Raw genomic sequence first — 23,793 nt, 5'->3', positions numbered from 1 at the left:
TTAGGTGTTTTCGGTAAAGTCACGTAGGTAAAAAATTTAAAATTAAAATTAATAAAATAAAAATAAAATAAAAATCACGACGTTTCGGAGGCAATACAAGCTTCCGTCTTCAGGTGGAACCGTCACAAACCGAACCGAACCGTCACAGCCCGACAGCTGATACAGCTGTCGGGCTGTGATGGTTCCACCTGAAGACGGAAGCTTGTGTTGCCTCCAAAACGTCGTGATTTTTATTTTATTTTATTAATTTTAATTTTTTACCTACGTGACTTTACCGAAAAAACCTAAGAATATCAATCCTTGCAGTCACGAAAGCTTCAAATCTAGAATTAGATTTATCTCGATTTGAAGCTTTCGTGACTGCAGGAATCCATACTCTTTGATTCTTTCGGTAAAGTCACGTAGTTAGAAATCAAATAAAAATGCTCTCTCGCCTACTTCAGCATTTTTATTGCTGTGGTTGTTCCACCTGATGAAGATCGCTTGTGTTGCGATCGAAACGTCGTGATTTGTTTTATTTTATTTCATTTCTACCTACGTGACTTTACCGAAAGAACCAAGGAGTAACAGATTTATGTTTGTGCACAAGTTTGACGTGTCCTGTAATGGTATTGTTTTTGCACTGATTCATATTAGGTTGATTTTAATTTCTTCGGTTAAAGTCTTACTTTGTTTTATTCCTTCTGTAATTTTGGTGACAACCCAGATCACTCTTGCAAACAAGACTCATCCTGGTGTCTTCGCTTTTCACCTGGTTAAACAAAGTAAACTTGAACCATGTTCATACCGAGGTTCATTATACAATCTTTATGAAAGACACGCACCTATCACGGTCACGAGAACGAGAAGCAGATCAGTGCAATATCGTCACTGGACTGCAACCTCCATGTGCCAGCGATGGAACAGGAAGCCAGTAATTGTTTATCTTGCTACTTTGGCATGATATTGCACCCTCGGCCCACCCATTGCGGCGTTGGAAAACCCAAAGCGTTTGTCAATAGCCTTAAAAGGAAAAGTGTATACAAAGTGTATACAAAGTGTAAATTATCGGCCCTTCTTCTTATTCCATGTCCTACGGAGAAGGTTCATTGCCCACTACATATTTTATCATATATTTAGTTTTCCTTTGAATGCCACAGTGTTTTTGACCCTGTGACCTTAATGTCATTGCGGTTTTTTGTTGACGTTTTATTTTTATTTTGCTCGTGCACCACCGCCAATGCAGTGTCGGTGAACGATTTTGCTTCAACGCGGCAGCGTCGGTGTCGTCAAGAGAGGCCCGTGAGCGGCGCGGGGCAGGCGGCGTGCCCTGCTGAGGACCCCCACCACGCACCTTGAAGGTTTTCGTCAAGTTCTTGTCGTCGTGGTTCTCCTCCATTCGCACGGGCGAGCGCGACGGGCTGTAGCCCTACAAGCAGAGGCGCGCGGTCAGTCAGCGGAGCGTCACCGCTCACCCGTTGACGCTTCAGTGACAGGTGATGAATCGTGACGGTAACAGGGTTTACTTTGTCAATGTGTAGCGGGGTTTCTCAATTACGATTGTCGAGTGCCTCCCGTGTACAGCTGTTTACCATGTTTACCACCAGGTGCGTGCAGTGTGTAGTGTCCTCGATCGCATTTGAATATAAGATGCTGAAATAACGATATCAACAAATTCAGGGTGATTTTGTCACAGGCCAACGTGAATTGCTGCGTGTCTGCTGTGACGCTGCGTGTCTGCTGTGATGCTGCAGTCTGCTACTTGTGTCACCACCGCGTGGCAGAGTGGACAGGACAGGTGTGAGGAGAAGTTCATCACTCGAAACCAAACTCGCTGCACCCAACTCGGTTACATCTGGGAATGCGTTTCGCCTGTTAATGCAGTCGGGCGTTTACTGCGGTCCAACAGCGGCAGGAGTTGTATTAATCTTAGTGCTTTGAGCAAGACTACAATGGCCTTTCCATTAATTGAAGAGTGTATTTAGTCGTACGCGCGTACATATTTTTGTAAATACACCAACATTTCGACGCGGGATTCCCTGCGGTCTCAACTAATTCGTCGTCAGACAGCGCGCTGGAATGTGTAGGAGACGATGTGCGCTGGTGACACCGCTCTTGCCAGCTGACAAGAAGGAATGAGAATTTCCCAGAACTGAGAAGGTCACCTGCTGGAACGGGCAGGAAGGGGGAGGTGGGATGGGGCACACCAAGCCTCAAACTACGGCCCTGCCGCTACCCTGAACTTAGCAGCCACTAGCATAGTGCTACGCTTACTCCTAACGTACACGAGCTAACCCCCGCAAGCCAACCGGTATTCATTCTACCGCTACCCCTAATCACACAAACTAATCAGTCGCTAGTATTATCCCTTACCTTCTGCGGCCGTCTGGAACGCTCTTCCTTCCGATATTCGGAACCCACTGGAGCGATGCACTTTTAAATCATCGTCTAGATTGACAACCTAATTTCTTTAGAACTGCGTTTTGTGTTTGGTATGTTGTTCCCCCACTCCCACGCACCTTCGATTAGCACGGCCGGCTACGTGCAGTGTGAAAGAAGTTCAACATACACGCATACATACCTTGACCGAGTAGCCACGCAGAAAGTGAACACGCACTCATCCTGCGCTCATCCCTACTGGCAGCCCCCGCACCGGCGAGAAGCAACGGGCTTCTCCGATCTGCTAACTCGGCGCTTGCCACTGGCCCGGGTCCAGTCTCCAGGCTCTGTCGGCGCTTCCACAACTCGGCCCCCAAGGTAAAGCTACCAAATGTCCTGGTTTTGGGCCAGGTCAGTGCTCTTTTCAGAAAGGCTACGCTGATGCGTCTCGAAACGTTTGAGAAAATCAGCGTCTTGTCCCGAATGTAAATATTTTCTAGCCTCGTGCCGAGGGCAGGGGACTACCTTTGTAAATATTTTCTAGCCTCGTGCCGAGGGCAGGGGACTACCTCTGGGCAGCGTGCACAGTTGGCAGAGGGGCTAGTTATTGAGTGGGCGGGGCTACGTGATAGTGGGCGGGGTTCACGTAGAAACCAGCTGCCACTTAAAAAAATCGGTCGCGGTCAGCGTTAGGTTCAGCCAATCATCTCGTCGGGTTCCATAAAATAAGGGCCACTTTGGTTGAGGTGTGGATAAACGATGTGTGCCGGCTGAACGTTTTGCAGAACCAGAACTGTGGCAGCTTTCCCGCGACCCTCACCGTGTAGAGGCTGGAGGTGGAGGAGGAGTTGGAGGTGTAGTCCCTGGTGAGGCGGTAGCTGTAGGAGGAGCGGCTGTGGTACTCGTCGACATGTCCAGCCACAGGAGAATGAGTCCGGGACTGCAGTGACAACACAGCACGTGTGCCTCTCAGCTACGCACGCACGCACGCCAGCGGGCGGTGGCTCTCATTTTCCTTCATTTACCCAGGGAGTGTATCACCAAGTCAAATGAAGGTCTTTATTCAGCAGTGCCCTCGAATAATCTCTGCGGCATTTGGTGCCTGTCCAAAAATAAACACACGTTAGTTCATAATAAAAAAAATCACTGCACGTTTTATTTAATTTTATCACGATTGTTTCACTTCCGTAACCGAGGAAAGCCACACCGACTCTCAACACTAATTCTCAGGAGGGTCCTGTGCATTTAGATATTTGGCCAATTGGATTGATGAGAATTTGGCTTCTCGTGGGAGGCTCTACACACACCGAGGCTCTACACACGCCGAGGCTCTACACACACGGACACATTACATTTTCTTTTGTACTGCAATTTCCTGGCCACCTTGCAGCTCAGCAGGACTGGGAGTTTCACGAATCGGCACGGTACACCCAGTATCACCTCCAAAGCTGCCGGAACACCGGTGTGTGCCACCATCACGACAGGTCTAATACTGTAGGAATAATAAGCCGCACAGTATTCACTCCCTCTCAAAAAGCGTAAATGACTCAGATGCACAAAGAAACCCAGACAAGAGGGAAAAGCAGGCAGGCAGTAACCCAATGCCCCAAGTTCTGTGCTCCTCTATATATGAAGGTGTTATAACAGACAATTGTTGAGTGTTTAGATGTGGGGGGAACCGGAACACCTGGAGAAAATCCACGCGTGCGAGGGAGAAACACTCTATCCCATACAGAGGGAACAGGTGGAGTTCACATTTTCTGTACCAGCTTATCCTGGCAAGCAAAGGAATGGCACATTGACACCGAAGGGAAGGAAGGCTGCACAATATTTATGCAATCCGCCAACCCTCGCCTCCAACAAATGCCAGATTAGCGGCGTGCGCCACCACCGCCCGGCCAGTGCCAGGAGGAAAAATGTCAGACGAGCACGGCGCCGCATACCGAGGGCGCGCTCCTCGACGGAGAGAGGTATCCGTCCGGGGAGGCGGTGGGCGACGTCGACCGCGACAGGGTCACGTGGGGCGCCCCCAGGAGCCGGGCGTCCCCGCGCCGCGTGTAGGGGCTCAGGCGGGCGAGGCGCGCGTCGGCGCTCTGCCGCAGCAGCTCCAGCTTCTTGCGCTCGTGGTCACGTGTCGTGTGCAGGTGCGAGTGCGGCAGCGACTTCGCCTCCTCGCTCCACCTGCGAGCGCGGGTCACAGCGGTCGCGCGCGGCCGTGAGACGAGGCTGTGCAAGAGTTGTACGGATTGTTTTATATATTGCGCAATAATACCTCTTCAACCTGACCAAGAGACAGAATGAGAAACAATAGCAATGGAACACAATAAAAATATTTTTTTAAATCAAATCTCTAATCGAATTCTGACCCCCGAATAACATTGTGACCCCATAAGTGATTTAAAAATGTATTACTGCTTAGTATGAAACCTTTTTTTATTTCTGATTTTATTCAGCATTTACTGCTTCACAAGATCACATATTGAGTTTCTTTATGCAGCAAAACCCATGTCTTTTAACAGCGAACAGGGCCTCATGGTGAAGACAGAATCTTCTTGCTAATAATTTCGGGAAAGGCAAGCAGTTTTTTATTATCAAGCCTGACAAGGCATTTGAGATGCAAACGGTGAAAACCAGTCCCAAAGTTTTCTTGATGAAACAACACGGGCTAGTGGATTCAAACATTCTTTATTTATACCAACTGCAACATCATATTTTTGATTTAAAGGCCAGTAACTTGGATGCAACAGGCGAGTAATATACATAAAAAAGATCAGTAACTTCCATGGTAGGCCAATGATTTCTATATAGCAGGCCAGAAAAAGTTCAACATACATAGTAATTTCTAGAATAGGCCAGGAACGTTGATAGCACCCCAGTCATTCATATGACATGCCAGTAATTTATATACAAACAGGCCAGTGCTGTCTAGAACAGGCCAGCGATTTGTGCAGCAACCCGACCTGTGAAGGTGCAGCGAGTCCGAAGGCGGCGCTGCCAGCGAGACGCTGAGCACCGTGGAGGCGACGGCCTCCCCGGCGCGGTTGCGCGCGTGGCACGAGTAGGTGCCCGCGTCCGTGGTGCGCGCCGCGCTCACGGTGAGCGAGTGCACGCCGTCGCGGAACTCGGCGGCGAAGCGGTGGCCGTCGGGCAGCGTGTCCACGTCCACGCCGTCCCGCTGCCAGGCGACCGCGGGGGGCGGCCTCCCCAAGATCCTGCAGCTGAAGGTCGCGTCGGCCCCCCTGGACACCTTCTGAGCGGACGGACGCACCACGAAGGAGGGCTCCCGTGCGGCGACGCCGCCGCCGCCGCCGCCGCCGTAGCCGCCGCGGTCGCGCAGCCGGAGCGACCCCGAGAGCCGGAACGGCGCTGACTCGTCCACGTCGAGCGTGGCGCTCGCGACCGCCTCTCCGGCGCTGTTGCGCGCGCGGCACGTGTACTCGCCGGCGTCGTCGCCCCGAGCCTCGTACACCGTCAGGCTGTGCGCGCCGCGCTCCTCCGCCGACAGCTTGCGCCGCGCGTCCGGGCGCACGGGCCGGCGGTCCTTCTCCCACGCCACGTCGGGGCTGGGCTCCCCCGCGACCCAGCAGCTCAGCGTGACGTCCCTGCCGGCGGCCACGGACGCGGACTTGGGTCGCGACACGAAGCGGGGAGCTTCGCCGCCCCTGCGGTTGAACATCTCGCGGCGAGGCGGAGAGCGGGAAGGAGACTGCTCGGCCTGGAATGGGAAAAGGCAGAGAGAGGGGGAGAGGGTGAGAGAGACCGCTTGGCAGCGCTCGAATGGAGCTCGAGCATGAATGGGCGCGTGGGCGGGCGGGCGAGATGGTGGACAGACAGGTGTCGGCGTTCTTTCCGTTTTGTCCCCGTGTAAGGGACATGCGGCGATGGAGTTAGGTTTGTTTAGGAGAAGCGCACGAGCGTGGCGACAGCGATCCCAGAGCGGTTTCCACCACCCGCTGGCAAGCTCCCAGTGTGGTCAGTTTTACTGTAAAGGGCAGGCAATGCTTCATGACATTTTTCAAATATCGTGGCATTTTACGAGTAAAATTTGAGACCTATGATTAAACTGTTTCATTGTACTACTCCTGCGTGAAGGATCAATTCCAGAACATGACAGCATAGCTCGTTATTTAATACATATCCTTTGGAACAAATCACCCGGAGTGAGCCCGATGTCATTGGATCACTGAAGCTAATCAGGTCTGAACCTGCCTAGTACTTGGATGGGTGACCACCAAGGCTTGCCTGGTGTTGTGGGTGTGGGGCTGCCAGATTTTCAGGAGGTGGCAGTGCTGAGTGTGACCCCCCATCCCATGCCTGGCATTTCTCGAGGTCTCCCCCAGTTTTCTCCCAGACACTGGTAATCGGCAATGGCCGAACATCCCGAATGCACGACTGTCCTGCAAATAGTTTCTGAGACTTTTCCGGATTACAAAACTTTCCATTTTTAAATATCGATGATCTCTCCCCTTTGGTCGTGGAAAGTGTTCTCTAATTGCTGTTGTCGTGTTTGTGCGGCTGTTCTGGATGAGAGCACAGCGGTGTAATTGCTATAAGAGTCTATGCGGAGTGAGTGGCACAGCGAGCGCGCGTGTGTGTGTACGAGTGCACGTGTACACTGCCAGGTTTATTTTTAAACGCTGCCAAGCCTGGCACGCGTTGAGTGGAATGCAATTCCCATTGTGCCCAATGTGTTACGTGAATTTCTTTGGCCATTGGCATGACAACAACAATAATAATATTAAAGCTCGCTGTGTTCGTGCGTTTCAATTGAAACTTAAACGAACTTTATAAGAGGGAGCAGCAACCACCACTACCGTCCCCATCAACACGACATAGCAGCACACATTGCATTGAACTCACGCATTTACCACATGAAGTAACCTACGATAACATTGTATTTATGATTTGTGCAGCCCCTGCCTTTTAGAATATGAGTTCTTTATTTGGAAGTTATAATAATTGACGGCCCTTTTTCAATCCACTGCTGGATGGAGACTTTCCCAGACTGTCAGTCATGGTTTTTTTTACCATACTTCACCACGCCGGTTAGTGCTATTTGGAGCGTAGGAGGGGCCGTGAGTCATTGTTGTCATCTGTAAATATTGACACATTTGTTTTCTCTGGATCCGATCATCGCCCATAAATTTCACGTAAACATAACAACATTCATGCACGCACGACCCTACGCATGCATATTTCATAATCCTAACAATCCACACCCGGGGCGATGAATCGTCACCATCACAATCATCATCACCACGTGCTCATACATTACAATAAGATTTCAAAAGTCTTGCGAGGATGATCTGGCAGCAGGCGAATGGCCCTGCGGCGTAGCGGGACTGTAACCTTGGCGAGCGGCAGCTGTCGCCCCACTTCAGCGCAATCTTCACCCGGGGCCGTCACGCCGCTATAAATACTGCGGGGCCCGGGACGGGAGACAGCTCAACCAGGCCAGAGCCTCCGGGGGGGTGGAGGGGGGAATGCGCTCCACCACGCACTTACATTGTGTACGGGTACAGCCACACACACAGAACTTTGGTTTAACACGTAGGCTTTCGCGACCAATATCATCCACAACAGAGGTTTTTTTTTTAGTGGTTACCACATCTACGCCTCTATGTAAGGAACTAAACAGGTGGACTTCTCCACAAATCTGGCTGTCGCCTGATGATGCTAGTTGTAATCATTGGCGAAACGTCGTACTCAGATTGTAAATGTTGTGGCTTGGCGCTCCAACACACCGGTGTGCTGTACTAGTGACGAATTGGCACGTTCTGTTTACGTGACAAACCTTAGCAATTGGCTGTGTCGGGTGGTGGCGGGTTGAACGACACATTTCTATTTACGCGATCTAAACCCAACCCCCCCCCCCCCTGCATTATACACGTCACTATCTCTGTGAATACCGAAAACGAGCAGCCGACACAAACCCAACAAGCGACGCGTTGCAATGGGGAAGGATGGAGCAAGAGCAGTGTGGAGACGAGCTCACTAGCCAAGCCTCACAGTCGCCTGAGTGCTGACACTTACCAACTAGTTAGTCGGCAACCAGCCACTGGAAAGAGCCCTTCAACTGGCCCCAGCCCTAACGACCGAAGAGTCAATCACCCATTGGCCATGACTAACTAGCCAACTGGCTTCAGCTAACATTTAAACTGGCCCTAATCCTAACGAGCTAACCAACCAGCCATAATCGCAAACCCATAAAAACTAGAAATCCAGTCCCGACTAGTAGTCCTGCAACTTGCCCCAACCCTAACAACTGACCATAGCCCGAGCCAAGCAGCCGACCAGCCACTAGTAGCAGTGTTATCTCTAACGCTCACCACTGAGTCAACAAGTCACGATTACTAGCCCTTCCACTGGCACCGACCCTACCTCTAATCGCACCTCCAGCACCTCGCAAGGTTCCTTTTTATTGTTTAGCCGCCTTTCAGTGTTGCCGTAAACACCGAGATGTGCGCACGAACTGTGGTTGGAACCGCTGTGCCCCCCCACCCACCCAACTCACACTCGATTCTGAGATTCAGAGATTCTGTTCCTCCCGCCTTGGTGAACCGTGGGGGCCCTCGAAGCGTCCCCCTCCTCACGGGCGGGCGTGGGTGATTGCTCGTTTATCGGAGACGGTGCTGGAAAAATTCCGTGTTCCGCTCTTCACAACACACGAGCCACGTGACCAACACCCTATAGGTCGTAGACACTTTATCAGGCGCTGCAAATTGATATTTGGAGATCATCTCACTCACCCGCCAGGGGATACATATTAGAGTGAACTTTGGATGGGATTTGAACGTATGGTCTTACGAGTAAGGGGGGCTGTTCTTCTAATCAATGAACATTGTCAGCCTTCGCTAATAATAGTCAAAGTCAAAAGGTCAAAGCGTCTCACTGCTGAAACAATTGTGGGTGGTACACGTGTCTTATTGGCAGCGCTGGGTAAGTTGTGGAAATTTCACATTCTTATTGGGGAGGGCGGGCGCAGTTTATCCACTGGACGACGAAAAGTGGTCCTTATTTTATGGAACCCGGCGAGATGATAGGCCGAGTCTCACGTTAACCGCGAATGATGTTTAAGTGAGACTTTGGAATCGATTCAAGTCCTCAGACGCGAAGGCACCCGGTGCTTCATGGACTTCAGGCAACTGTTGTGTCACACTCCAGGGAGGTGTTGATGGGGAACACATGGTCGTGTTTATCACAAGGCTTAGCGCACTTTACGACGAACCTGCCCTATTATTAACACCAATGAACCTCCAGGCCGTACATTTGGGGTCCGAAATAAAATAAAGTTTTTTCATTGTGAGCATTGTCTCGACTATTCGCCACATCTAATATTTGTAAAGCTCTTGTTGAACATCTTTAGAATCCACGGCCGTTACTCAGTCACTCGTCAATATCATACTTGTACACGCATCGTGTGATCCACTGCTGGATGAGGGCTTACCCACACCGGCACAGTTCAGTACAACTGACTTCGCTGCACTGCCCTCTGTTGACAACGTAGCCCACCACAAGAGCCGACACCACCTGCTTTGACATGAACGCTGGTCGCCCGTCCAAGTCCTCTTCAGGCTCAACTTTGCTTAACTTCCCGGATTCCCGGTGAAGTTATCATGATTAGTTCTATAAATAGGCAGTAGCTGTGATATCCCACTCTGTAATTGTGTAATCTGTAAATAGAGTGCGCTCTCAATTCATAACTCAATGACTGTACACGAGCGATTCTATGAAAACGGATCGCGTTGGACACGCGCGTTTGGTTTAATATTTCAGCCGGAGCTGTCCGGGGCTGAGTTCCGGAAAAATAATTCATTGGACCTACGCTGCGGTGGATGAGTGGAGGGGGGGCGGAAAATATTCCATGAGAATTTAAAGCTCTGCTCAAAAGCTCTCGTACGCTGTGCAAATAGTGCACGCTCGACTTTCATGAGACGCAGTGGCAACACAATGGATATGGCTATCGGTGTCGTTCTCGAGATGTGCTCGCTGTGAAATATCAACTTCACACTCTACGATTCTCTAATTCGCAGGGCAGCAGCTGCGTGGAACGTGCTCGATGTTACGAGATACGAGGCGCTCGCGAGTCGAGGCTGTGGCAAGGGAGTGAGCCAATGACGCACGAGGGGTCGCGGACCCCAATTCACTGCTGGGGGTGGAGGAGGAGTGGGCTGTCGTGTATCGAAGAGTTAGCGGCCCAGCCCTGCAATTCATTCGCAGGACCTCCAGCCAGAGACAGCTCTACAGAAGCCCTCTGGAGGATATTTTGTCCACACTGGCCAGGCGTCATGGGCTGTGAGATATGATACCCTTGATATCAAAATAGAAATAAGGCATCGTACATTTCATGATTCAAATGACAACGAATCACTTGGTGAGACTGCGCTGGCAGTAGTGCACAAGTATAAATAACAAAAAACTCAACACCGACAAAAATACTGCGGGCTTGAAAGCAGAAATATGATGTTATCATGACGATCAGCCGAATCTGTGGGGATGGAGTGATTCGTAAATTGGATATTCCTTTCGTCTACAAATAAGAAGCATTTACTGAGCAAATCAATGCGCTAATGTGACGTCATGCTAGTCGGACAGGAAAGCAACGCAGAACACATGAGAAAATCAACATTAGCGCGACAGCACAAACGAGGCTAAATCGATTCTAAAATCGAAGTGTCCTGAACCCAAACAATTTCATTGAACTCCCCGGGTCGCGAGGCCACAATCCGACGGTGGTCGGCCCACAACGACCGGGCGACAAAGCCACAGGATACAAATGCCACAAACACCTCTCGAAAAATATGAATTCATTCAATTTGACTTCCACGCAGCAATCGTGTCACGGTGTCAGGGTGATCGATCGGCTGTGTGCGCGGGGTTAGTTACCAACAAGAGGAGGAAAGCTGAGGGCAACAGGTGACCCTGCAGTGCTGTCGAGTACCTTTCCGGACAAGTCGCGAAAACCCCTTCCTCGTGTGTCCGTGCTCGGCTCGGGCGCTCACTGCGCTGTCAACTCGGTAGTTTGCAGATACCACTCAAATCTGACGAATGTAACCACTCCAAAAAACAGGTCTTCCAAACTCCGTGCGGAAGGCGCAGCCCTTGGGAACCAAACCGAGGACGGGAAGGCAAATCAGGGAAATCTGAAAGGCGAAAGCGAGAGAAACCCCCCTATCCCCGCATGAAGGAGCTGTAAGAGTGGATGGGTGCCGTGCCCCGCAGCCCGGAGTCACTGGATGCGAGCGTGGTCCGAGGGTGCCGAGTCAGCTCGCACGGCCGCCCGCCCCTAAGACCCCGCCTCTCTCGTCGTCCACATGTCTCTTGATAAATTTAGCCACACTTTTCCCAGATACACGCGTGCACGCCAACCAGCCAGGCCCACGAACCACTGTGAAGAACCCCCCCTCCCCATTACACTTTGTAACACAATTTTTGTTCCTGGGTAGTGTTATTTCGTAATTGCTTGTGCCTAAAAATATAGAAAATGGCTATTAGTCCCCACAAACTTTGCTTTTGTGACCAGGACAGTAATATTTTGAAATTTACATATTTTCAATGAGAAAACGGGCGAATGTGTCTTTTCATTCACATAAAGTCCGAAAAAAACATATGAATCAAAATTAACATGAATTTATACTAAAGTAATAAAAAAATTACTTCAAAAGATTTAGACGTTTTATTATATTGTAAATCATTTTCAAGAATCAGCCCCCAAATGTAGTCTCCCATCATGTTCTCGTTATACTGTCCTTGGTAGCGGTGTTCAATCCAGTATATCCTGGTGGAAGCGCTCACTTTGCTCCTCCGAGTACGCTCCCATGTTCTCCTTGAATTTAGTACGCTCCCATGTTCTCCTTGAATTGATCAATATGCGCATCAAGGATATGGACTTTTGAGAGACATCCTACAGCCCATTGTGCCGTAGTTCTTCACCAGTGTCAACCAGCTCCACATAGTTTTCGACCTTGTGATTGCACAGGAAGGCACGAACCAGTGCGACAAAGATGTTCCAAGCCGCTTTCTCCTTACTGAGCTCTTGGGGAATGCATTGCATTCCAGGATCTTCTTTGTGGTCCGATGAAGACACCGGCTTTGACCTTTGCCTCAAGACAGCTTAGGGAAGTCTTGAAGATACTTGAAGACTGCCGACTCCTTATCTACAGCTCTGACAAATTGTTTCATAAGGCCCAATTCGATGTGGAGTGGTGGCATCAGCACATTGCTGGGGGTCCACCAGTGGCTCCCACTTGACGTTGTTCCTCCCCAGAGAACTCGGTCCGCTGTGGCCAGTCCCGCCTGTGGTAGTGCGCCTTGGTTGTAGTCATTTTTTTGGTATTACTTTAGTATATACATGACAATTTTGATTAATGGATTTTTTTGTCTGACTTTGTGAACGAAAATACACAAATTCGCCCGTTTTGTCATTGAATAAAGGTACATTTCAAAATATCACTTTCCTGTCACAAAAGCAAAGTTTGTGGGAATAGCTATTTTCTGTACTTTTGAGGCATAAGCAATTAGGAAATGACACAATCCAGTGTTGTTAGAGAGCGGTGGTGCAGCTCCAGATTCCCCGTGGGAATTGGGCAACACCCGCAAAGCCGCCAGGGCAATCTATGCCTTGGCCATTTCCTGTTATAGGTAGTCAGTTTGAACGTGGCGATAACAAGTCAAAAACTGACAAACCAAATACTGTTCGCAGGTAAACAGGAACACGAGTGATGTAATTGGAAAGGCATTGCGCAAGATTTTTAATAAGTATTTAAAAGTGGGATCCAAATAATGTATCGCGTATTGGAACAAGCGTCTATTTCATTTGTAATTGTCCAGCCAATCGGCACGCTCTGGACCCTCAAAAATGCTAAAACTAAAAAGGTTATCTTACCGAAGGCATTCCCAAGAAAGTATGCAAAAATACATTACTTTTGTAAGTGGATGTCCTGAAACAGCTATGGCTGTAAAGTTTGGCCATACATGTTATGTATATCGTTTATTGCTAAATTTGAATCAGTTCCTATGATCACTGTTACATTGTTTTTATAGCTTTATTTTCATTTCAAAAACGTTTTAGTCATTTGTTTGTTGTAGTACAGTTAAGAGTGATAACTTTAATCTAAATTCTTATGGTTGTTTGATTTGCATCCCACTGGGATTTTTGCACACAGCATTGATATACGGTGCTTTTTCTGGATGACTTTGCTGTTTTCCTGGATTTTTCTGTTGCGCGTAGTCACTTTAAGATGCTCCTTGTTCGTGTTTGTTGCGGTTGCACCCGAGTCAAAAGCCGAATGGCTCACAGGGCTATACCTAATGAACTGAACCGCATGAAGTTTTTTCGGTATAGGTCGCATTCACTCTTACACCGAGGTTCAAGTTGGCATAATTCCATGACGAGACGTCGTGGTTGTGTATGGCTGATTAGAATGTATATGGTTATATTGCTGCTGTGATTGTAATGTAATGGTTGCAGTTAATACCATAATGGTTACTTGCCTGTTTAGGTTATAAAATACCGTAGTTTCAGTTGTGGATGTGCCCATTCTGGTTATCGTTATACTCGTGATTATGCAGTTGTGTAATTTTTTATGGCTTTTGGGGGGGTTATAGTTATTAAACCATGGTTACATTGTGATCATAGTTGTGATGAGGGTCTTCAGTTTGTAAACAAATATTTATTTACATATACGTGATATTGATATTAACGTTTAGTGTCATATTGGTGTTGGCAGACAGAAAGCTCATTATCACGGTGACTGAAAGCAGGCCAGCGAGTACCACTGGGAAATGACTAGCAAGAAATAGCTTGCCAATCACTTGTTACATATCATGCAAATCCGCATGCAATGCTAGCTTATTGCACAAAAGTAAAAAAACACTTTCACAACGGTGATTTTATTCAGTAACTCCAACAATTTTTGGGTGATTTTTTTTCAACATCGATTAACAAAGCACTACACAAAGATTTAAACACATACATTTAACAATGTGGCATTATATTTCTGGGAAGGCATGCATGCATGCTCACCTTAAAATGGTACCAAATTTGTTCCATGTAAATAACGAGCCTTAAAAGAAAAAGTAAATAATTACCCTTTTTCAGCACATGGAAAGCCCAGAGGTCGTGGAAGTCCTGATGAACAATTTTCGCACAATCCACTGAGTGAATTCCTGAGCTCATTCCAACCGCATTAGAACTTTAATTTCCTGGGCTTAATTATCATTTCAATTAATAATTAGAATACACTTCCTTATACATGACTGTTCCCATTTAAAGATTGAAGCGTTCAAAGGAATGTAGGGATCAAAGAAACCTGCATATGTAACTATGGAAAAACTGTTCATACATCCCAACTTTAATTCTTATCAGGATCCGAGGTATACAAGGCACTGTCTCTCACATCCATTCTGTGCTAAGGGCCATTGCCCGAAACATCCCGTATTACAGTATATACTATGTTAAGGAAGTTATTGACGTTTTGATATTTGTGCACCAACAGAATGCAGTAAAAGCAAATATTTTGTGCAGTAATTTTCATGCACATTTTTTAAAAAAATTCACAAGCCCATGTAAGTACATGTAATATGGGCTTTGAGAAAACTATACTCCAAGCATAACACATCAGAGGTTGCAAACGGGTTTTGATTCCTTACGCGTTACCGGCCGCACCAAGGTCAAAAACGGGTACAGGTACCCGATTGCGACCTCTGGGATGAAGCCATGTTGCAGGTGCGGGTGGGTTGATTCTAGGAACTTGAATTGTGAGAAGAGACAAGACGTTGGGAAATGAGTGACAAACGGTTACTCACCAGTGACTCACGGCCTACCCGTACCCGGCTGCACCAGGGTCGCAAACGGGTAACCGGCTACCCGTACCCAGCTGGGTACCCAGCTGGGTACGGGTAGCCGGGTATCGGGTATCCGGTTGCGACCTCTGTAACACATTCCTGCGGAGGGAGCTGATAGGAACGTTGGGTTGCTCAGTCAATGGCCAGGGTCAACGGCGGCTTGGTGTATTCCACATATATTGCCGACTGTGAGGGCGGGCACAAGCCGGCGTGTGTAGGTTAAACGTTGAGTTTTATAAGGGCACCACAGGGTGACCAGCCCCTCCCCACCCAGCCCCACCCCACCCTGTCCCTCCCTACACGACGTACGGGCACAATAATCCCGTGGGCTGGTGTAACCAGAAGGTTCCTACCAGTATAACCATGCTTTTAACTCATTCCCAAATATTGAATGCAGTGTCTGCTTTAAAACTTGGAACATAATTATACGAATTAAAACAATTCTGAAACCATCCTTCAACTCCATCAATGAAGTGTAAGTGCATACGATAATTTCTAGAGATGATCATAATTATGATTACATCTGTCGATTTCGATGAAAAATAGTTACAGTATGGAACGATGTAGTCATGAACAGATTGGTTCACTTATGGTGTAACACACTTCATTTTTTCTCGTATTTAAATCTCTACATAATTATAAACCTAAAATTTACGCACATGTGAGTATGCAATTAAAGACTAGCAGTGATATCAGATGAGTCGTGTTAGGTGAATTTTTAAGAATGACCAACAAAGGGATGGAGCCAGTGGCACAGAAACCATTCAGGGGAGAATAGTTAAGTGGACTGAGCCGATGGAAGTTAACCCAATCTGTAGGACATGCTTGTCCTTTAGTCCAAGAACAGCCCCACACATGATGCGGCCCACAACCTGATTTCAAAATAATACAATGGAAGGGTGTCATTGGGATAGGGAACGTCAGGTAAGCCTTTACATTTAAACACAATTCATATTGTGATGAATGTTTGATGGTCAGTTGGAGTATGTTTATATACGAGGCACGTGTGGTTTTTTGATGCAAGGTGTCACAATAAGGTAAGGTTGGGTAGCATTTCCATAATCCCTTCCTCACAAGTATGCAATTATAAGTGACACTTAGAGCAGAGTGAACTGCAAAACACACCACAGGGATGTGCGTAATTTCCTTATAGACATGAACAACTGCATCACGGATCCAACCAGAGTCTGCCCACCTGCAAAGAACACATACCCGAGTCATGCTTTCATATTTAATTGAATGCATTTTTACGTAATCATGTAATACAGTGCATGCATGGATGAAACATCAATATAAATGACTCATGAAACATGTTTCACACGCAATATTCTGAGCTGCTTTACCTTATAAAAAAATATCACTACCCATATGCTGTTATATACTTCTAAACTGAAAACGACTTTTTTTGATGTGTTTAATTTTTCCTTCTCCCGCACCTCCGAGGACGGTTTTCTACATACAGCGTGAAAGCAGTTCAACATACATGTAATAAAACAAATCTCTGCCTACCTTCACCACATATGTCGCTGGCCTCCTGCCGCCAAAGCTTGACCAAGCGAACAGCCTTCAAGTGATTGGCAAGATCTAGCATGATGCTGTCCGGCACCGATACACCACACAAGCTCTCCATCTTCCCAAAAAGGATTTTCAACTGAGGATCAAAACACAATAAGTGATATTCTGATCTAAAATTTTATTAAAATGGAAAACTAAGTAACAAAACACAATTAAATATTAACATATTCAATATGCTCCATGTTTGAAAATACGCAATTTAAAACGACGTAATATAACATTCAAAAAAGATGTTATCTAAATCTCATCAATGTTGCAAAAAATTATGCCAGCAGCAGTGAACTTCATCTATGAGCAACGTGTTAGAAGCCAACCATGATGGATATGAAATGTTAAAAGTTGTATCTGATACTGTTGCTTTATTCTGGGTTGCCTGAAATGGGGTGGCCATTAACGTGTATACAACCTGAATTACGTTTAGTGCCTGGGGGTTAGAGCAATCATTCACGAATAGTTTGCAGCTCTCCCTTATTGGGGTATATTTGATTTTAAAAAATCTAGGCATACACGTAAAACCAGGTCGAATATGTAAAATGTTTTGTATATCATACATTACAAAATAAGTTAGTCATATTCTTTTGTATTTTTTGTCTTATAATTTTTTTAAAGCAATCAAGTCTTTATTCGCACGAATTAGCACATGTCACAATATGGAATAAGATAAGGTGAGATTTTAAAAAAATGCCCCTTACTCTCAAATTCTCTTTCAGTTGATAAAAAATCAGATTATTGATGTGTGTATGATTGGCATCCAGCCAATGCACAGGACTGCTGCTTTCAACACTGGAAACATACAAACCCGAGTAGTTTTTCAATAACTTGGTTTCAACCTGTGAATAAAAACACAATTTGCATAACAGCTGTTAAGAATTAAATAAATATTACAAAATAAAAACTGGAAAGTAAAGTTCCTTATAAGTGTGTTAAAACGTATACATTTTGAAAACAGAATGATTCGTAAAAATGTATTACCATATTCATTTCGCTTGTCAGAGCTTTTGCGTTCATCAAACACTTTTCTATGCTGATGCACAGCTCATTGCTTGGTCTATCAAAACTTTGTTGCAGCATCCAACAAGCATTTTGTACTTGAAGAGAATGAGCCTGTTTAGCTCTAATTTTTTCATATGTGTCATGTTGACAAAAAGGATTTTGTTCAGGAAGGAATGAACCAAGTGGTAGAGAATTCCTCCTGATTGGAGATATATTTTCACTAGAATTCCTCTGTTTTAACTCAAGCGAAGGATGCAGGTACGATGATGAAGTTGGTTGACTATTGAAGTCTTGCAAGTTCGAAGTGTCACTGTGATGAGGGATTTGTTGACTGTTTGGTTCAGAAGTACATGATACATATTGACTTGAATTCCTCTGTTTTAACTCAAGCGAAGAATACAGGTACGAAGACGAAGTTGGTTGACTATTGAAGTCTTGCAAGTTTGAAGTGTCACTTTGATAATGAGGGATTTGTTGACTGTTTGGTTCAGAAGTATAAGAATTCCGATTCCAATTGCTTGTTTGAAAATACTCAGGTGACGCATTCAGTTTTCTTTTAATGCCACCCAAATCATGATGCTGACTTCTGATAAAGGGGGATGAGTGTTCATCTCTTTTATTTGACCAATCAATGTTTGGTTCATTCATCACATTTTCCAAGGCTGGTCCATTTGTACAATGTCCATAAAATAAACCATTCGTGGCAACAAATGGAATTTGTTCCCCAAGCAATGTACGGCTTTCGAGGTCCAATAATTGTTGTTGATGTTCCTTTTTAAGTTCAAGGTTATGACTGCTGTTAGAGATTGGTAGTGTGTCTGATACACGGGTTCCAATAGGAGAGTTTACTGTGTTTGGTATACGATAGCTGCTCAGTGATGTATCGTTTTCTACACAGCTGAAAGATGACTTTATGTTTTTCTCAAACTTTGTTTGAGGTCTTAAACCCATGGCCGCATGAACTCTGGAATAATTTATGTCATTAGTGTCCAATCTTTGTTCCCAACTCCCACTGTTATTTGTGGAATGCGAGTACGTGTCAAACTTGCCATTGTTTGCATGGAAATTATTCACGGGAGATTCCACTATCCGTGATTGAAATAATGAACTGTCACGTGATGGCTCCATAATTTGATTTGTAAAAATAATGCCTTCATTCCTTAAAGATAAGGGAAAATTCGACTGGAATCTTACACCTAAATTATTCAACTTCTTCTCACTTGTCTTTTCTGGAGTCATTAAGTTGTCGCAAACTTTCCTTCCTAAAGGATCCACAGCGTCTCTGATATTTAAGGCATTCCAAAGCATAGTTAAATCATAGGTTGGTGTAATTCTGTAAGAAATATAAAGCACATATCATAAGTTAAAGTATGCAAAATGAACCATAATTACTGAATGATCCAAATTTACATTTTATTGCGTTTTGTGGAATTAAACATCTAGCACTATTATGGAATAATTTTTCATTAACCTTTATTAATGTTGCCACATTCCACAAGCAATACTTCACTCGTCACACGTAGCCATGACCAATAAACTATAAATCCTGTGTAGTCCAACAATGCTGTATTTTCCACATACAAATGTATCAATAATAACATTCTGAATATCATCATAACCGTAACCTTATGGAGTATGCGTGTAGTATATCGGACCTGCTTGTGGAGGTATCAAGCGATGGTTCTTCGTAGTCATTTACTAAATTGGAGACCATGCCAAACATGTCAGGGCTTTCCTGGGCAATGTCAAAGCCACTGAAAGACATCTGCTCACTGAAAAATGAAACGAGGCATCAATTCAACTTAAAAATCCCAACACATGTTGTGCCCTACATATTTTACGTTCACTTGCGGTAAGGAATACACATGGTTTAAAAACAATTGATGAGCTCGAATACAGCATGAAAGCAGCTGAAGATGTACAAGACTAACATCATCACCTGTCTGAAGGCGATGGACGTGCGTTTGTTGCATTGGGCTCGTCCGTAACCGATGACCAGGGGTGATACTGCAATGACGGATTCATATTGGACAGGTCTGAGAAATCGCTCTAAAGAAAACGGGAATTAAAAAACAACTTTTATTATTACAAGGCGAGGGGCCATTTGAATACGTATTTTAATGGCGAGTCTCACGACGCTTTCGCGAGTGTCTTTCAAAGTCTTCGCAATAGGGGGCGATGATTGCCAACGTGGATTCGGAATTTAAAAAAATGCGAATTTGGCAAATCTGCACCGTGACGCGGGCACTCAATGGAGTCTCAAGAACCCCAATCCAACAGTGGATTTGGCGGCGCAATGGCTGTACATGTCAATGGGTTCCATAACCTTCATACAATTATACATAGGCGGAGTTTTATACTGTACTTATATATTTGGCAGGTGTTTACTTTGTTCGTTAAGATTTAGGAATCGTGTGCGCGTATAATTAATGTTTAATATTAATTGTAAACTACAAAAAATGGTGCCCAGCAAACCCTTAATATTCGCGGATTTCTTATATAATCGTGTTTTTATTTTATATATTGGCGGCCACCCCCTAACACGGGTTGGCGAGCGCGCCAACGTTGCCCGCCACGTGTTCGCCCTCCCTCTTGAAAGCATATCGATTGCATCGTGTCGCTAAGTTATAGGGCGTGCAAAACAAACGTGCAATACGGGTGTACAAACATACGCGTAAGCGTCAAAATAAAATGATTACGCTGTTTAAATATTAAAAAGACAATTATTATAATCTCGCATGATGGTGTGAGCTGGCGGCGACTTAAGAGGGAGGCTTGCATCTAGCAGTGGAGCGACCATGGCTAGCTGATTAAACACTTTAAACACGCAATGTGCACTCGCAAACATTGCTCAAAAGGTTTCGACAACTGCGGGCGATGACATAAATGTTGCAACAACGTTGGAGTTATGCGATATGTATAAAAATAGTGTACTATCTGGTTTGTTGATTCTAGATTTGAAGTTTTCGTGACTGCAAGGAATAATACTCTTAGGTTTTTTAGGTAAAGTCACGTAGGTACAAGATAATAATGAAATAAAATAATAAAAATAACTACATTGAATCGCTATTTAATCATTTTCATTTATTATTTTATTTCACACAAAATAATAATAAATACAAATATCTACATTAAATCACTATTTAGTTATTTTAATTTATTTATTTGATTTTGCAACTACAAAGAATGGTCCGAGATGGGTCAATCCACTGCTGGATGGAGGCCCAATCCAACTTCACATCCCGAAAGACCCAGCGATTGAATACTTTACTACGTTTTAGTTAACCTGTTATAACAATTCGTCTATCAAATTAAAAAAACTTTCGTCGTAACAGGAATTAGTAATTGTTTAAAAAATGTTAAAGTGCATGGGACCTAGATCTTGCCGTTCTAATTGCTTAAAATAAACTATTTTTTAAGTGTTATCAGGTAAGGCACACTGCGCTGTATAGATGTATATTTTATAAGCCACATCGTCACAATTAATAGCTTAACGAAGTGCCTTTACCAGGTGGAAACGTCGAGCAGCCAATTGCTTTAAACGTGTTGATACATTCGTTGAAATACTGCGATTAAAATCAAACTTTCCCCCTCAAGTAAGCTGCGTTTATTCAACTAAATTAGTTTAAATTATAAAAACAATTGCACACTCGAGGGGAATCAGCTAGTGTTATGCTACTAAATGACAAAACTAAATGTCAAATTTTAACTTTTCTCCGCCACACGCCACGCCGTGTCCGCCGCCATTTGACGTCGGTTCGATAAACGACTGCAAAAGTGTGACTCGTAAAACTTCTTAATTTCACTGTCCACATGGCATTACATCTCACAAATACGGTCACTATAACGCAATGGGAGTTACGATTTAAAAAATTCTGTAAGACAATGCAAAATTAGAAATATCAATGTTTAAGATCATGCATACACGATTATCATAAAACACAGCTTTTAACATAAATACGTTTTTACATGTGTAATGCTGTGCAAATACTACACTAACTATATACACAAAAAGTATGTTACTTTAAGAAACAATTTACCTCAGAGAACCCGAAATTGACGCCTGAATTTCGCTCCATGGCGCCCGCGTTCTGCCGCCAGCGCGCGAAATGAGGAGGGGGGGGGCACCCCGGGGGACCCCCCCCCCCCCGGGCACCCCCCACCCCCCCGGGCACACCCACCCCCCGGGCACCCCCCCGCCCTCCCCGGGAACCCCCCCAACTCTCCGGGCACCCCCCCCCCCCTGGACACCCCCCCCCCGGGCACTCCCCCAACTCTTCGGGCACCCCCCCCCCCCCCTGGACACCCCCCCCCCGGAGGACCCCCCCTCCCAGGCACTCCCCCCCCCCCCGGGCACCCCCCCCACCCCACCGGGGCCCGCACCCCCCGGGGGGAGCTGGAGTAGCGCTCCCCCTGCAGGCCGCGCAGGGAGGGCGCCAAAGACCCGGCCCGGATCGCCGGATCGGAATAAAAAAACAAAACCCGGAGCGGATCCAGGACATCTGTGGGGGGGGGGGGGGGCGAGACGTCAACTCCGACGGCCCGGCACGCAGCAGCAGCAGGAGGTCGTGGGCTCCATCCCGACCCTGACGGCTGCTGCTGCTGCATATTTGGAGTTTGCGGCGTCTCTCTCCAGGTCCTCCAAAACACGCGCTTAGAGTGTTTGGTGGCTTTAAATGTCCACGTGATAATGATAATTTGTGATAGCCAGGTTGTTTCTGACAAAGAAGCTAATGGCTCAGTAAACCTTACCTGGTAAAATACAAAAAAGAGTTCATTAGTTTGATAATCTTAAATCATCGTAAACTACCTTCAATCTTTATTGGCAAACTTAAATCTAAGACGTCCAAACCTTATGTTGCCGTTGCAGCACCGATGTTTTGGAGAATAATTTTTTTTATTCTTGGGTCTTTCGGTAAAGTCACGTAGATATGTTCAAAGAAAATAAATAAAATCGCAACACAAACGTTCGTCAGACTGCCTCAGCAGCTTCCCTGATGACGGCCGCTTGTGTTGCGATTTTTTGTATTTTCTTTGAACATATCTACGTGACTTTACCGAAAGACCCTAAGAATATGAATTCCTGCAGTCACGAAAGCTTTAAGTAAAAAAATAACATTTTTTCCTCAACTTAGTATTAAAGTCTCCCTTTAAAAATATCCTCAAACAGAAGATTTGCCAAATATAGCCACACATGCCACTGCAATTTGGAGTCTTGCAGTTGTGTTGTGCTGCCTGCCCAAGCTTCCATTTGGTCTTAACAAATGTGCAGGAATGTATGTACTAGTGCAATGCTTACTCCTATACTTCAACTTTTCTCAATATTACTCGCGTAACCGTGATAGTATTTGCGTTGCTGTAACCTGCTGACCCCGTGCCCCGACAGGACATCTGTTAAAAAGAGCTTTATAGCTCATCGGATTCCTCCAATAGGATTCAAATGTTGATTCTGGATGGTCTCGCGTGCGAGTCGACCTAGGGGAGGCCCAGGACCGGTTCAGATAATCGTCGCCACTGGTGTTGGTGATCCGTGAGCAGGGATCGAACCCGGGTGGCCGGGTTCGTAGCACAGCGCGCTAATCGCTGCACCACCGCTCCCCCGCAGAGACTCAAAAGGACACAAGAAAAATATCCCCCGTGTAGCCTGAACAGACATTTTGGGCAAGAGCTGTAAGCGAGTAGCACCTATGAAAGCCAGCACGGCTCATGAGGGGGTATGTGGCCAGCACCAGTGGCGATGTCTACACACTGCACCATGTACTCATTTTGGGCTGAGTCGACCTAGGGGAGGCGCAGATAATCGTGATCACAGTGTTTAACCTAACATTCATGACTTAAGTATGACGTTTTTATCCTAGCATTTAGTGATACAATGTTTACCGAGCATTTACTTAGTGATGCAATGTAGATTTTGTTAAAACCAAATACTGTACACCAACAATCCTGAAATAAAATGACATCAACCCAGTAAACATGCCAACGTTGAGTCAACGTTGGAATCTGGTTGGAATTGTTGGACCA

The 23,793-nt window shown here is 45.8% G+C and overlaps 2 protein-coding genes across 2 annotated transcripts in view; both read right to left on the bottom strand.

Annotated features, from left to right (window-relative positions):
* Positions 1-11,808, bottom strand: part of LOC133344947 (obscurin-like) — a 60,835-nt gene extending 49,027 nt beyond the window's left edge. Inside the window, 5 exon segments of the mRNA XM_061555276.1 lie at positions 1,334-1,408; positions 3,179-3,298; positions 4,302-4,539; positions 5,319-6,073; positions 11,300-11,808. Coding sequence (XP_061411260.1) covers positions 1,334-1,408; positions 3,179-3,298; positions 4,302-4,539; positions 5,319-6,034 — 1,149 coding nt within the window. The 5' untranslated portion in view covers positions 6,035-6,073; positions 11,300-11,808.
* A 4,213-nt stretch (positions 11,809-16,021) lies between these two features.
* LOC133345328 (uncharacterized) lies at positions 16,022-21,857 on the bottom strand. Its single transcript, XM_061556000.1, has 7 exons — positions 21,813-21,857; positions 19,712-19,779; positions 19,428-19,544; positions 17,752-19,105; positions 17,472-17,609; positions 16,714-16,855; positions 16,022-16,399 (listed from the first exon to the last, which is right to left on the bottom strand). The coding sequence occupies exons 1-7, from the start codon at positions 21,849-21,851 to the stop codon at positions 16,302-16,304; spliced, it is 1,956 nt and encodes a 651-aa protein (XP_061411984.1). The 5' UTR covers positions 21,852-21,857; the 3' UTR covers positions 16,022-16,301.
* Positions 21,858-23,793: the final 1,936 nt, after the last annotated feature.

Source organism: Lethenteron reissneri, chromosome 21 (assembly GCF_015708825.2).
Source record: "Lethenteron reissneri isolate LAM-NWPU_2019-01 chromosome 21, ASM1570882v1, whole genome shotgun sequence".
Classification (NCBI taxonomy): Eukaryota; Metazoa; Chordata; class Hyperoartia; order Petromyzontiformes; family Petromyzontidae; genus Lethenteron; species Lethenteron reissneri.
Note: the sequence above shows the minus strand (reverse complement) of the source record. Positions and strands in the feature narration are given on the sequence as shown.

Coding starts and splice junctions, on each gene's coding strand:
- LOC133345328 (XM_061556000.1), bottom strand. CDS start 21,851: ATGGAGCGAAATTCAGGCGTCAATTTCGGGTTCTCTGAG. Junction 19,780..21,812: donor TCAATTTCGGGTTCTCTGAG/GTAAATTGTTTC, acceptor CCGTCATTGCAG/TATCACCCCTGGTCATCGGT. Junction 17,610..17,751: donor TGACAAGCGAAATGAATATG/GTAATACATTTT, acceptor TTTTATTCACAG/GTTGAAACCAAGTTATTGAA.